The sequence below is a fragment of the Eulemur rufifrons genome, chromosome 9 (assembly GCF_041146395.1).
Source record: "Eulemur rufifrons isolate Redbay chromosome 9, OSU_ERuf_1, whole genome shotgun sequence".
In the NCBI taxonomy this organism is placed as follows: Eukaryota; Metazoa; Chordata; class Mammalia; order Primates; family Lemuridae; genus Eulemur; species Eulemur rufifrons.
The window spans coordinates 36,059,673-36,075,422 of record NC_090991.1 but is presented as its reverse complement, the minus strand read 5'-3'; the positions used below and the strand labels follow the sequence as shown (position 1 = coordinate 36,075,422).

Here is a 15,750-nt window from a genome sequence, read left to right as displayed (position 1 = left end):
ATTATATTTTGTTCATGTTTTGCATGAACTAACAGATAAAAACTAAAGGAAGTTGTGTATATCTATATATATACACATACATATATAAATATGTAAATATACATATAGACACACACATGCACAAACATATTTTTTCTTTAAAATGAATCATATAAAAGGTCTATAGAGGAAGGTATATATTGTCTCAATACAATCAAATCATCTTTTATGCTTTCCTGGGGGTTAGACTAAAATGTAGCAAATAAGAGAAAAAATAAACTGAAAGAAAGTAGCACTCATCTGCCAGAACAATCTTCACAAATAATTGGCACTTATTCCTAAAGTTTTTCTCCTTATCTGAAAAAGTGAGATTTGATGAAGGAAACTAGAAGCATACATGGGTAGAGCAGCCCATGAGAGAGTAGGGGTTCTTTTCATTTCTATTAAATGGATTACAAGAAGCTCTAAGACTATTTCAGTCTGACTAGCTTCTGCCACCGCCACTTTTATTATTCAAGTAGATAATTATAGTGCCTAACGGGCTGAAATAGTGCTGGAGTCCTCCTGGATCTCTGACTCTCTTCTCCTTGGGTTTGATCACTTTACTTCTGAAGACCCACTCCTTCCCCTGGACTTCTCAGAGGCTGGCTTTCTTTTCCCAAGCTCTAGATTTAACTTGCCTCTGGAACTGATGGAGGAAAGAAACACCAGAAGATATGGAAATTGCTTGCAGAAGTAGGATGTAAACTGTGGGAAATGCTCAAATATTTAGCAAGAGGGGTTCAGTGAGAGACTAATAGGACTGAGGAAGAGTGAAAATTGTGGAGAAAATATAAATTGTGATAACAAGATTTCACTATATTTCAATAGCAAAAGCACTTAACTTCATTTTTGGAGAGTCAGAAATTAACTGCCTTTCTCAGATGGATTTTCCAACTACAATTCCACTGATGGCAGGAATTTTTTCTCCAGAGTTTATTTGCATATTTATGCAAAAACAAAGTTATTACTTTTATCCTAGTTTCATTTTCTTCTTCTCAATTTAAGAATTCACCCACAATTGAATTATAAATATTAAAAGTTGGTAGATACCAGAGTATAAAAGTACACCTTCATTAGCTTTTACTTTTTCTCACGTCTACTTGCAAAGCACAGATTTAGGTATCAAAACACTGGTGACTCCAAATGAAGAATATATCCCATTCAATTATTTGGAAGGGAAGAGAAAAATAAAAAGAAAAAATAAAGAGTTTAATATAAATAGTGACTATTTTTAATATTTCACTAAATAGATGCTAGAAATCATTTTCTTAGAGAAAGAAATTTGGCATTGTAAAGTTTCCTTGAATTCCTTGAATTAACCAAGTCTCCACAGCAGTTATTTTCAGTAAGTTTGGAAAAGAAGCATAGCTTAAAACATCTTTGATTTGGATTTTGAATCTCTTTACATACTTGAACTGGCATGACTGTTGCTGTAAATTTTTTAAATTCACATTATTTCATTATTTTCAATAATTGTGAGGTTAATATCTCACCCTCCCCAGAAATTTGGAACATAAAAAATTTGATTTTTTGGGTGCAGTAGATAAATAGTATCATTTCGCCACCAATAAAATGTAAACTGATAAATTCTTCATTCAATTATTAATAGACAAAAGTAACATATGTGACCAACTTTGTAATTTCTTCAATTTAGTGGTCCTTTTTTCCCCCGAATACATTTGTCATCAGGAATAAAGTGAAATGTGAAGTTTTAAAGTGGGAGATTAAGTTGTAAGCATTTACTATTATCATTATTATTGATTTAAGTGAATTGTCACAAAAAATTGTATTATCACAAAAAAATGAGCATTTGCAAAATGAGTAGCCTAAAAACGCTAGGAGACTGTCAATTGCTAACTAACTCTAGAATAGTCATAATACATAACCATGTAAATTATTAACAAGTCAAATAATTTAGCCTGTACCTTTTTAAAATTAGAAGATTGGCCTAAATGAGAAGACCTAGGTTCCCAGCCCTTTTTTCCTTTTTATAGTGATTTCCTCAGCCTCTTTTGACTTTGATTTCTAGGATGATTTTTACTTCCATTACAAAGCAAACTTAACAACACATTGATACTTTTATCTTTATTATTGTTTCTACGTGCCCACTACACACTGTAATAGTACTACTAATAACAAACTGATGATGCTACTTTTCTTAGAAACTGAAGTTTATGTCTCTTGATAAGTACTCTCTACCTTATGAAATGATAGAACTTTAACATTTTGGGGGATGATTCCTTCTCATGCCCTTTTGTCCGCTCACCTTTATCATACTCACAATGCAGGCAGTAAATGACTGCACTTGGGAAGTGGGTCAGGTGTTCAAGAAGTTCAAGCATTATTTATCAGAGAATTCCCCATAGCATGAACAAAAGGCACCTGGTTTCACACTTTTCCCATCCTATGATGACTTAGTTCATGCTTCCAGTTCTTTAGTTAATAGTAAAGATTTTATTGCCAGGGTAATTAGGGCAACTATGAGGTACCCAGCAGAAGGTGCAACTGGAAGAACCATCTTATATCAATAAATAACAAACAAACTCTTTGTGTGATTATTACTCAAGAGTTAACCTCTTTATGTGACTAGCACTCAATTATATGATTACAGATTTTTATGTCAGTAAATATAGTAAAGGGTAAAAACAAAGCTGCTACAAAGGTCTCTTTGGTAATTAGATACCTTACTAGCAATGTGGCTTCTGTAGCAGTTCCACTAGCATGTAGCTGTGAAACCTGTAGGAAATCAGGATATGGGCACACGCTCCTTGGTTTATTGAGGGGTCTTTAAGACAGGAAAAATGACCTGACAGGCAGCCAGATTGGACATTCTTCTCCAGATGAAAAGAAAAAAGTTCCAAAGGACTAAGAACACATTTTTTCATCAAGAAAACAAATATAATTCCAGAAAATTTCTCAAGTAACTGGAGACATTAAAAAAAAACCCCAAAACCAAACTGTTTAGCCTTTGAAAGGCTCTTAAATTTTTTTTAAATTAATACTTGTAGACATTCTAAGATCACTGCTTTCTTAAAGGTGCATAAAACTGAAAAATATGCACTGTTATTTCAAGAGTGTAGTATTTATAGTAAAATGTCTTTGATATCTAAATATTTGATATTTGCTAAATTTTATTTAATTTGTTATTTATTCATATTAATAAAATCACATTAAAATTGAACATTTCCATCTTGTTCAGAGTTTGTCATTATGCAAGTCTTTGAGTTTCTTGTGGGGAATTTATCTTCATTTAAGCTGTTAATTATAGTACACACCTGTAATCCTAGCACTCTGGGAGGCTGAGGTGGGAGGATCACTTGAGGTCAGGAGTTCGAGACCAGCTTAAGCAAGATCGAGACCCCTGTTTCTACTAAAAACAGAAAAATTAGCCGGGCATAGCTGGCCTTAGTGCCAGCTATTTGGGAGACTGAGGCAAGGGGATCACTTGAGCCCAGGAGTTTGAGGTTGCTGTGAGAGAGGTTGACACCATGGCACTTACCCGGGCAACAGAATGAGACTCTGTCTCAAAAAAAAAAAAAAAAAAAAGAAATGTCTTAATAAAAAATTATGTTGCAATTAGCTATATATGTATGTGCATGTATTCTTATGCTTAATATTATAGCATATAAAAAATTAAATAATTTCATTTGCTAATGTGACTCATAAACTGAACAGTAATCTATAAGTACAACAGTATTGTACACTGTTCTACTACTTAATTCAGAGACCAAATCCCCAAGCAATTGATATTTCAATTGCTACTAAACTAGAAATGTAACAATTATCATAGTTTAATATTAGCTTCAAAAGACAAAATGTGTAAGTATTGAGATTTCCTGCAATTTCCTATGACTATAAGATCTTACAATGTTTTTTAAGAACAAAGAATTTCTTTTTTTTTTTTGCATTCCTATAATCCAGTTTATTTTTTTAATTTATATATATATATTTTTTATTTCAGCATATTATGGGGGCACAAAAGTTTAGGTTACATATATTGCCCTTGCCCCTCCTTCCCCCCGAATCAGAGAAGAATTTCTTAAATATTTTTTAAGAGCAAAGAATTTCTTAAATATTTTTTAAGAGCAAAGAATTTCTTAAATATTTTTTAAGAGCAAAGAATTTCTTAAATATTTTTAAATGTATCTGCCTTAGTGTGTTTGATTTTACAATGGAAGTTGTGTCAATGGCTTTTTCTGTTCCCCCTTTAGATTGCAGCAAAACTGACTTAGAAGAGGCCATTCTAGGCTTAGTAAATATTTAGAGTTTGATAAAGCCAAAGAATATAATTCACAAAGACAATTTTCCACTTCAACTATGCTTAAGTACCTTATTAAGAAAAAGATCTTATTATTTTTGAGTAATTTAAAATTAAAATGATAGTTTAAGGGCTTTTGAAGTCTGAATAGTGCTAAATTTAAGCCTTTTAAAAGCAAACAAATTTTCTAAAATGTAAATAAATCATGTCAAACCAAGTTTCAGATTCAGAAAGTTTGGGTTTGATTCCATATGCCCAGAACAATGAGTCATAGGTGGTTCTAACTCTGTAACATTTAACTTTTCATTATTTAACTTTTTCAAAATCTATCCTCTTAGTAATCCTTTCTTTCTTTCTTTTTTTTTGAGACAGAGTCTCACTTTGTTGCCCGGGCTAGAGTGAGTGCCATGGCGTCAGCCTAGCTCACAGCAACCTCAAACTCCTGGGCTTACGCTATCCTCCTGCCTCAGGCTCCTGACTAGCTGGAACTACAGGCACGTGCCACCATGCCCAGCTAATTTTTTCTACATATATTTTTAGTTGGCCAGATAATTTCTTTCTATTTTTAGTAGAGAAGAGGTCTCACTCTTGCTCAGGCTGGTCTCGAACTCCTGACCTCGAGTGATCCACCCAGCTCAGCCTCCCAAAGTGCTCGGATTACAGGCGTGAGCCACCAGGCCTGGCCAATCCTTTCTCATAAAATACAATATATCACTTTTCCAAACAAATCCCCTATTTTCATCAAGAAATCAGGTATTAGTTTAATGATTCTTAGCACTATGTCACACCAATTTTTTTCTAAGTAATTTACAATTAATCAGAATTGTTTTTACTACATTGACATGAGTCAAGTACAATCCCCATTTTATTGAACATGATTGCCCTATGCCACAGATTTATAAAATTTATACAAAACTTTATGTTACAGAAGTAACTTTTTTCAGTGTTTTATTATGTTTTAGGATGCCAATATACAAATAGTTTAAGTGTGAAATTTAAAAATTTATCAAAATAACACAGTAAAACCCTGTCATAGGCCGGGCGCTGTGGCTCACACCTGTAATCCTAGCACTCTGGGAGGCTGAGGCGGGTGGATCGTTTGAGCTCAGGAGTTCGAGACCAGCCTGAGCAAGAGCAAGACCCCGTCTCTACTAAAAATAGAAAGAAATTAGCCAAACAACTAAAATATATACAAAAAAATTAGCCGGGCATGGTGGCACATGCCTGTAGTCCCAGCTACTCGGGAGGCTGAGGCAGAAGGATCGCTTGAGCCCAGGAGTTTGAGGTTGCTGTGAGCTAGGCTGACGCCATGGCACTCTAGCCCAGGGAACAAAGAGAGACTCTGTCTCAAAAAAAAAAAAAAAAAAAAAACCCTGTCATAAACTGGCATGTTATAGCATGGATATAGGCACAAAGTCATAAAATTTCTTCCAAAATGTAATTGTTTATTTTTTATATTAAATATTTTTACTATATTTCACAAGTAACTGAAAAGATGGGTAATCTTCTATCCCTACATTGTACCCAATACCAGTGGTATATATCACTGACATGTGACTGAAATTGGCTGATTTTTTTTTTTTATTGAATTGATTAGTGATTTCAACTGTGTATGGAAACAGACTGAAAAGCCTTGACATCATAGAAAGAAGACTGCAGAGTGAGCTTGGTTAAAGAGTATACATACACACCATAAGGATCTACACCACCATAATTGTGTGATTTGGACCCTCCAAAATGCTGGCACCTGCCTCAGTTACCTCAGTGAGGATGTAGAGCTGCTATCTTGGCCTGAAGTGGAAAGTTATTCAAAGCACAAGGTTATGCCAAAGAGTCAGAGGAATATTTTAGTGGGAAATGCCCTACCAAGGACTCCACTGGAGATTATTCCTAAATATATCAGTATTCAGAGCCATGCTTCTTGCATTAGTGTATCTGTCAGATTACCTGCCTTTTTGCTACATACCACATGTAGGATTGTCCTTGTTAATACTTCCTAAACATTTTAGACAAATTATCACTGATATAATAATATATATTTGGAGTAAATAAATATTGCCATTTTCTGCTCCAAATGTGGCCAGAAAAAGAGTTTTGCAGTTGAGTTTCTGTTATAAAATGTCATCTTGGGGAAAGTGAGTGGAAACAGGGACTACCAGTAAACTACTAAGCGTTTGTTCCAAGCTGGGTGCAGTAGCTTATGCCTGTAGTCTCAGGTACTTGGGAGGATGAGGTGGAGGACGGCTTGAGGCCAGGAGTTCAAGGCCAGCCTGGGCACCATAGTGAGAACTATGGGAATTCTGCTCTCAGTGATGCAGTTTCCAAAGGTAATGCATTCTAGAATTCTAGAATTTTAAAATGGAAAGGGATATTAAAAATTTTCTAGTCTGACACTTTCATTTGACAGAATAAACTGAAGCCCTAAAGTTTAAATGACTTCTCGAAGGTCACATAATTTGTTGCCAAGACAAAGTGTCTTGAGAATAATGTTTTTTCCTGTTCAGAATTTTAAAATGCAAGTGTTCCATTTTAACCGTCACATATATTATAATGCCTCAATTTTATTTCTTTTTAAAACAGAAATTGAATACAATGTTATTGCTAAAAAGTATTAATCTTTCTCTTGTTTATTTTTAAGCTAGAAAGGGGAAACCAAATGTAGAACAAATTCTGATGGATTTGTCAAAGGAATAAATACCCTAGATTTGGGAGCCAGTTCTACACTTAACCCCAAAATATATAGTTTCTTCTGCCCTAATGGGACATATGTTGAAATTTTTTTTTCCAGAAAAGGAACATTTGACAATAAAATTTTGGGGTAAGATGTTTTTCCTAAGTAACATAAGCATAACCATCTTGTTTCAATAATTTATAATTCAGTCAGGTGCAAAGAATAAGGACTATATACATTTCTCTCTTTAAATGAGAAGCTGGGGCACAAGTGGTTTGAGGTGGGGAAGAAATGATAAATCTTAAAAACTCAAATGACAAGTTCCTTCTGGCTGGAGAGTGAGACAAGGAAAACCACACAACCTCAGACTGTGTAATCTATAAAGATGGTAATAAAGTGACTACTTCAGAGATGAAGATAGACAACTTGAACTTGCTCTTAAACTTAACAGGGGAACCCCTGCATGTGAGAGGGAAAGGAGGGAACATATCTGAGCGTAATATGGAGTTGCATTTAGACCTCAGGAGAGGCTATCAAAATGAATTTTTGAGCGGTTCTCCACGGTAACTTTAATGAGTCTACATTTCAGCTTTCTGTGTTCTCAACACTATCTACAGCTCAAACGCATGCAGCATCTGCCCATCTCATGTCCATGAATCCCCATCGTCCCAGCCAAGTGCCTCTGCCTCTGAGCTCAAAAAGCCCCTTGCGTGCCAGGGGTTAACCATGTCCGGAAGGCTCTGGAAGAGGTCTGCTGGGCAGCTGCTGTTGATAAGAGGCCTCTTGTTGGACTGGTGACCAGGAGCTGTGGGAAACCCAGAAACAAAAAGGCTCAGATAGGAACAGCAGCGAAGATATCAGCTCCCGAGTACTGGTCATGAACTAGGAAAACAATTATGAGTGCCTCCCTCTTCTCCGCCAAATCCCACAGTCGGAGAAAAAATGAACATCTCCCCCAAAACCCCACCCCAGGTAAATTTTATTTGCTATCTCATCCTCAAGAATGAATTAATAATTAATTAATGAGTGCAATTAGGCAAGCATAGTTGTAAACAACCCTGCTGACGTATAGAGATGTGTTGTACCTTTAATTACAGGGAGAAAGCCTGGAATTTGAGCACCTAACTTGAAGAAGAAATTAGGAAATAATAGTCCCTCCCTGCCACACCCATCATTCCCCACCTAAAACCCCTTTGCATTGTGGGCTTTATTTTTCATTTTAAAAAATTTTATTTTAAATTAGGTCCTCAAGAAAGAAGCTGGCATTTTCTTATTCTTTTCAGAGTGGTCTGAGAGATGCTACATCAATGGGCATCTAAGAAAAAAATAGGAAAACGAGCTCTCTTTTCATTTTGTTTTTGAATCAATACCCGAAATAATGACCAGAAGCAAAACTCCACCGGTGCGTCAGCAAGCAGGATGCTCGGCCCTTCGGCTTCATCCTTCCCCTCCGAGCTGTCTGCGGCTCCCGGCCGCCGCTCCAGGCCACTAGAGCAGGTAGATAATGTAGGACAGAATGACCAGGCCTATGATGGCGAAGAACATCAGGATGAAAATATCCAGCATCGTGCAGTCCTAGGCCCTGGATCCTGGGAAACTGTGGGCTGTGCGCACGGAGGTTGCAGTCAGGGGAGAGAGATGGCTCCTCTTCCCTCCACGGCTCGGCCTCGTTCCTTCCCCTCCCCCTCCCCGGGGCCCGAGACGAAGGGATGCTGCGGCCCCACCGGCAGCTCACCCCCCACCGACACCCTCAGTCGCAGCCAGCCAATCACAGCGCCCAGGGTGGGTAACCGGGGAACTGCTGGATTTAGACCAGACAGCACCGAGGAGGCTCAATTTCTCCCCGGAAGCCAGGCCCACCCCTTTGTGTCTAAATGCAGTCTGCATGCTGTGCATGTGGGAGGAGGTAAGACCTCTCTCCAGATCCCCCAGGAATCAATCAATCCTCCTGACTGCCGCCGCCCTCGTTTTTGCTCCCATCTCACATATCTAGCAAATCATCTCAGAAAAATAATGATTGCGAGTTGGGTGGGCCATTGGCAAGTTCTAAAGGTCACATCCTGGGGGTGCATGGACACAGGTTTCCTGTGGGTCTCAGCTGGCATCCGGGGGTGGGGGGGGTGATGGGGGGATGCAGCTCACAGTACCTGCGATTCCCGCACTGCGCCAGGTACTGCACCGCGGTGTAATTTCCGCCTGCCTCCAAGTCGTCCATAGACGGGGCTCAGAGATGGTCAGGGACTTGCCTAATGTTTCAGAGCTTAGAAATGGCGGGGACAGAAATTCAAAACTAGGCTTGCAGACTCTGAAGTCCATATCCTTTTTTTTTTTTTTGACAGGGTCTCACTCTGTAGTGGGTGCTAGAGTGCAGTGGTGTCATCATAGCTCACTGCAACCTTAAACTCCCGGGCTCAAGCGATCCTCCTGTCTCAGCCTCCCCAGTAGCTGGGACTGCAGGCATGCGCCATGACACCCAGCTAATTTTTCTATTTATTTGTAGAGACGGGGTCTCGCTCTTGGTCAGGCTGGTCTCAAACTCCTGAGCTCAAGCAATCCTCCTGCCTCGGCCTCCCAGAGTGCTAGGATTACAGGCGGGAGCCACTGCGCCAGCCCTCCAAAGTCCATTCTCCTGCCCCAGACTGGCTCACCTGCGAGTCTAGACGGCCCCCCCCATTCGACCTGCACTGCTCAGCGAGAGGTGCCTTTTGTTCACATGGCTCCATGTGCGGGTTGAGCACCGAGGTCTCTCCCCCATCTGTCCCTCCACTTCTCTGCAGTCACTGCGGGAGGTTTTGTATCCTCTTCAGAGAGCTCAGCACAGTGTTACACACAGAGGAGACACTGAAGACGCTCAGGCCCATCCTGTGCAGGAAGTGTCTAGAAATGCAAATTCAAGTGGTTTCCTCCGAAGAGGAAAGGAGGATTGACGTTATTGGTTCTTTCTTAAGACTCAGTTATGTCTTGTGTTGTTTTGTGCCTTTTTGTAAGTCTCAATTATTTCCTGTTAAATTAGAAAAATTTCCCTGGGACATCTCTCAGGCCTAGTTTCCTTGGTGTGCACCCCAGATAGTTCTTTTGAACAGCCTAGGGTTAAGACATTAGTAACCCCCCTCATGCTAGACCTCAGGAACTTAGGCCGGTTCTAGAAGGGTCTAGAAACGCCTCCCACTGGCTGGTCCCCAGGAGGCAGAGCATAGAGCTTTCTGTGAGCAGGAACAGAGACTTGGCACTGATGCCCCCCAAGGCAGACTGCCCCCTGGATTGCTCTGAAAGTGAATGAAGCCTCTTGGGGCCAGGGGCCAGGGTGCACTGCAGCTCTGCAGACGGGGACGCGCTAACAGGATGCAAGATCTGCCAACTAATTCCTCCCCACTGGGAAAACATTGGGCCTCCAGCTCCTCTGCGTGGGCAGTGGGTGTCGGCGCTGCCTAGTGCTCCCCACACTGCTCCAGCTCTGCTGGCTCGGACCACGGCTTTCTCTAGATTACAAATGCTCAGTCTGGGGCAAGCCCTTTTCCTCTCCACCCTTCTGTAATCCTGAGGCCAGAGAGTTCTTCAATTCTAAGCCCCAAGTGGGAAATGCCCCTGTCCACAGCGGGTGGGACATGAGGCCAGAGCAGCCCAGAGTGGGAGCGGAGGGGACTGGATCCCATTGTCCTCTTCCCAACCCCACTGAGCAAGAGGGGAGGCCACCAGCCTTCTGGCCACAGGTCACAGACCCTGGGCACCTGAAACAAGGTATGGAGCATGGGGGACACGAATATGAGAGCTGCCAGGGTCAATCGGCCCAGCATGGCGAGGTGGACCCGCGCGGGACTACGCGCATCGTGCATCACATTGAGGTGCCCAAGGCCCCGGCCCTGCCACCGGCTGCACAACTTCCACCAAACCCCTGTGCCCTTTTGGGTCTCAGTGAGCCCTGTCTGTGTCTCAGTGAGCCCTGTCTGTAAGGACATCAAGGGAGTTACTTCTCTCACGTGGCTGTTATTAATAGAAAGAGCGAAGAAAAAAGATGTGTTAAAGATCACATTCGTAAGGTATTGTGAAGAGCGCTTTGGCATGTCAGGCTGCCTTATCGATGGCTTTATCCAGATCCTGCCCCACTGCGAATGTCCTGTCATTTCATCTTTCAAACAAGTTGAGCTCCCGCTACCTGCCAGGCAGTGGCCAAGTGCTAGAACTGCTCCCAAGCTGGGCTCATTCATTCATTCAACAAATATGGGAGGAGCAGCTCCCTGCAGGCCCCTGGGCAGGTACTAGGGGTTTAAAGATGAATTAAGACTCATCCCCTGGCCACCTATAATCTTAGCACTCTGGGAGGCCGAGGCGGGTGGATCGCTCGAGGTCAGGAGTTCGAGACCAGCCTGAGCAAGAGTGTAGACCCCCCCTCCCCCGTCTCTACTAAAAATAGAAAGAAATGATCTGGACAGCTAGACTCTGTCTCAAAAAAGACTCATCCCCTGCCCTGAGCCCACCAGCTAGTGGGGGGACTGACAGCAGGCGGAGACGGGGAGCTCGGGGAGGCTTCTGGAAGTGTCACCAAGTTGGGCGGAGAGGAATGAGTGGGTAGAAGCCAGAAGCAGGCTGGTGGGGGATTCTCAAGTAGGAGGAAGTAGGTGCCAGAGGCAGAGCAGTCATTCTGTCCCTGCAGGGAAGCAGGGCTCCCGGGCCCCCGATGGGCCAGTGCCCTCAAGACAGGGCACACACGCGCGCACCACCTCAGAGAGGAAACCAAGTCCGCAGGTAAAAATTATACTTTTATTTGAGTCACCAGGAGAAAGATTCACTTGTGGTTCAAGTCAAATGTTCAGAATCATAACAGGCCAGAAAGATTTGATCCCGAGCACAAGCCCACGAGGGAGAAGACCAGACAGACCAAAATAGGACAACACCCCCATATAAAAAGATGGATGGACGGCTGTACACACACGATGACATGTTTGGACACAGGCAAGTTTCACACGGCCATTTCTTTTTAAATACAGGTTTGTGGGGTGGTGTTTTGTTTTTTCCAGCTATAAAAAGGGGGCCAAAAGTGCGTATGTGAGGGGGGAAAAGGCAGAAGTTAAGCAGTAAAGTAGTTTTCCCTGGAGGGACATGAGGGGCGCAAACAGGAAGCAGAGTGGGGAGAATTCGCTCTTCTCACCATTGGGCTTGCACTTCATTATTGGTCCACAAAAGTTAAATTCACATTCTAGCTTTGCCGCACCTTTCCCGGGATTAGGCGAAAAGACCTCCGTGAGCTACAGAAAAGACCAGGGGTTCAGCCCAGCCCTCGGGGTTCTGTGCTCTTCCAGGGATGGATGGTTCTAGCAAGGAACAAGGATGCCCAGTAAGTAGCCCCTGGGTCCCTCAGCACCAGTGTGACAGTCCCTCCTCTCTCTGGGGGTGTGTAAGAAAATGGCCCCTATTTCTAGGTCGGGAAGGGTCGAGGAAGGGGCCGGCAGCAAGGTTCCAGTGGCCGGCTTGCCTCCTTTGGGAAGGGAAATTAAGCTGAGTGACAACGGGCTGCTGCTTGCTGCTGGGAGGTGGGACCTCCACCCACGCACTGACCACTTCCCCAACTACAGGTCCTCGAACAGGATGTGTCCCTGACCCTTGGTCCCCAAATCCACATTGTGCTTTGAGATCAAGAGGAAGTGGAATGCACCAGCGCCTCCCCTGAGGCTCCCAAGATTGCTTCTCATCCCCAAACTGCCCCACGTAAGACACCCCCTCGCCCCCACCGCCCCCACCGCGGCTGGGGCCGGCAAGGAAAAGGGCTCCTCACGCACAGGCCTTTGCTCAGTCTCTGCTATGGGGCAAATCCTCCCAAACCAGCTCACAAGCAGTTGACAGAAACACCCACGATGACTGGTGAACGGACTGACACCTTCAGGCCCCTTCCCTCACCTGCAGGGCACAGGTGTGCAAAGGGACAAGATGTCAACTGCGGGGCCTGGATGGACTCGGGCGAAGATGGGAGGAGGGCCCAGAGATGAATAAAGTCCGGCAAGGGTCGGCACGGCCGCCGACGAGCAGAGGGAAGGAACTGGACATAGCACCACGTTCCCGTCCCTGTCCCAGAGCCTGAGCTTCCGGGTTTGCAGCCCTGGGATCCGCTCCCTTGCTTCAGGGGGCTTGATGTAAGCCAGGGGGGCGAGGGAGTGGGGAGTGTCTGCGGGGAGAGCCCCCAGAGTGAGGCACCCACAGTGTGGGTGACACAGGGTCCTCCTGGCACCTTCCCCCCACAGCCCCAGAGACGGGGTGGAGAATATGCCTGGAGCCCCGGAGCCTTCCCCCACCTCCCAAGGAAGCTGCAGGTCCAGGGCGGCCCCCAACAACCCCTTCCTCTGCCCAGCACGGTGCTGCGCAGGGTGATGGGTGGGCTTCCCCCACTGGGAGATGGGGAAGAAGGAACGTTTCTCCCCCAGGGCCCTCCCCTCTCGCCGTGGGTTTTGAGGAAAATATCGGGGAAAACGGCTCTTTGTGCCCTCACCCCCCCCACCTGCACACACACATCTCGCGCCCTCACGCTCGCACTCACGCACGCCTGCCACAGACACTTGCACGCACACACCCCTGCCCCGCACCCAGGTCTCGGAGAGGAGAGCTCCCCGCGGGCCTTGCGCTGCTTGCGCTTGGCGTCAGGCCGGGAAGGCCCCAGATGCCTTCCCGCAAGGAGCAGGGAGCAGCGGCCCAGCTAACCCACAGCCCGCGCCGAGGCCGCTGCAGACCAAGAGGCCCCGAGGCCCCCAGCCAAGGAGGCAGCAAGGGTCCCCGAGCCCGGGGTGAGAGTGGGGAAAAAGGGTTATGGGAGAGAACACCCTGTTCCCCTCCTGCCTGCAGCTGTTCCTAAAATTAAGAAAGGCAAGAACTTGACCCAAGCTGTGCTTCCTGGGGAGCTCTTCGCTCCCCCTAGGGCTGCGTGGGCAGGAGGGCGAAATCACAGTGAGAAGGAACATGTGGGGGATGAATTCATGCCAACGCTGCCCTCGAGGAGGGACAGGCCGGGGAGCAAGGCCTCTCGTGGGCCAGGAGCCCCCTCTTTGAGAAGAGCAGTAAAGCCCATCGCACTGGGCCCTGCACAACAGGGACAAGGGGGTAGGTTCCACTCTGGGGGGGCGTAGGGAGGCCCTGCCCTGGGGTCCTGGGAGTGTGGCGTTCGCCCAGCCCTGGAATGTGTGGGTATGTGGGGGGCTGGGCAGGAGGCTGAGGCGGGGAGAAGACAGGCAGGGGAGGCCGGGGAGCCAACGGGCCTCCCTTCCCAGCCCGGCCTCGGCCCGCCCCAGAGAGGCCCGCGCCTGTTCCATCCAGAGAGAAACCAGGAAGTCGGTCAAGGGGAAAACCGGCCGGACGAAGGAGCCCGCGGAAGTGGCAGAAGGCGGCTTCAGTTGGCAAAAGAAGCTGGAGAAGGGGTGGGAATCACAAGCTGTCGCGGATTTTAGAAAACAGACACTGAGGGGTGGACGGGTCACGCCCAGGAGGCGAGGTGGGGGCGCCCGGGGCTCAGATGGCCTCCACGTAGTTGGCGGGCAGCATCCCCGTGTCGCCCGTGCGCTCCACCGTCCCGTACATCCAGCCGTCGTCGATCTGCTGCACGTTGACGATGGTGTCCCCGTCCTGGAAGGAGACCTCGTCCTCGTCGGCGGCGCTGTAGTCGTACACGGCGCGGTACCGCTTCTGTGGGGGGAGCGCAGTCAGCCGGGGCCCTGGACACGGGCAGGCCGGCTCGCCCGGTCTGGGCGCGGCTTCCTGACTCTCCAGGTCCCCGGAGCAGAGCCCAGGGCAGCAGGGGACCAGAGACGGGCACCAGGCTCTCGCCTCTGGGTAACCAACCTTTTACAATGTACTTGGAGTCTACTGAGGGCCAGGTGCGGGCGGGGACTGAGGTCACATGGGCTCTGCCCCACCTTCCCAAACGGGATGCAGTAAGGTCCAACGGACTCGAAGCCAGGCAGTGTCTAAAATACGGCCTACCCCGTTTGCTATTATTTGTATATTATAAGCACCAGTGTTTTCTTTCTGAAGCTGTGATGAGTCTGGGAAAAGACGCCCAAGTTCAGGACAAAGATCTTTCCTTGGGAAAAAAATTTTCAGGGGACGCAAGAGCGTCTATGAGGTGCCACCTTCCAAACCTCAGCCAGAACCTTCTGCTGAAGCCCAGCTCTAGGAAATGTCCGGCAAAGGCACATGACACCCACATGTTCCCCAAGGTGGGCGACGTGCTAACTTCCTCTGACCTGCACCACCCTCGACATCCGCTTGTCTCTGAGGCTCCACAGGACACAGGACACTGAACCCCACAGCCCTGTCTCGTCTCCGCCTCTATCTGCATCCGCCCACGGCCTCCCCCTCAACTTCTACTGCCTCTTCTCAACACGGCTGCCAGAGTGATCTTCCAAAAACCCAAGTCTAACCCCGTTGCTCTGCACAGATTGCCAGTCCCAAAAGCCTTCCCGTGACCTGCAAGTCCCCGCACAATCTGACCTCCTACCTGCCTCCCCTCACTAGTCACCCTTGCCTTCCTGCTAGTCCATGAACTTTCCTAGAATATTCCTGCAGCCTCAGGCCCTTTGCACTTGCTGTTCTCCTTGCACCACTTACTCCTTCACTCGATTGAGGACTTTGCTCAAACATCATGTCTTGACTCTGCTGCTCTCTGTCCCTAACCCTGCTGTCTTTCTTCGCAGCATGTGCCACTACCTGACCTTACCTTATGTACTTATTTATTGCATTCTTGTTTGTCTCTCTGACTGGAAAATAAGCTCCCATAAGGAAGAGGGGTAGTGGCTTTGGGGCCACATGTGGCCTTCTGGAC

At 45.8% G+C, this 15,750-nt stretch overlaps 1 protein-coding gene across 1 annotated transcript in view; it reads right to left on the bottom strand.

Moving 5' to 3' along the window:
• Positions 1-14,374: 14,374 nt before the first annotated feature.
• Positions 14,375-15,750, bottom strand: part of LASP1 (LIM and SH3 protein 1) — a 38,503-nt gene continuing 37,127 nt past the window's right edge. The window contains exon 7 of the mRNA XM_069482441.1: positions 14,375-14,612. Coding sequence (XP_069338542.1) covers positions 14,439-14,612 — 174 coding nt within the window. The 3' untranslated portion in view covers positions 14,375-14,438. The remainder of the gene's footprint in view (positions 14,613-15,750) is intronic.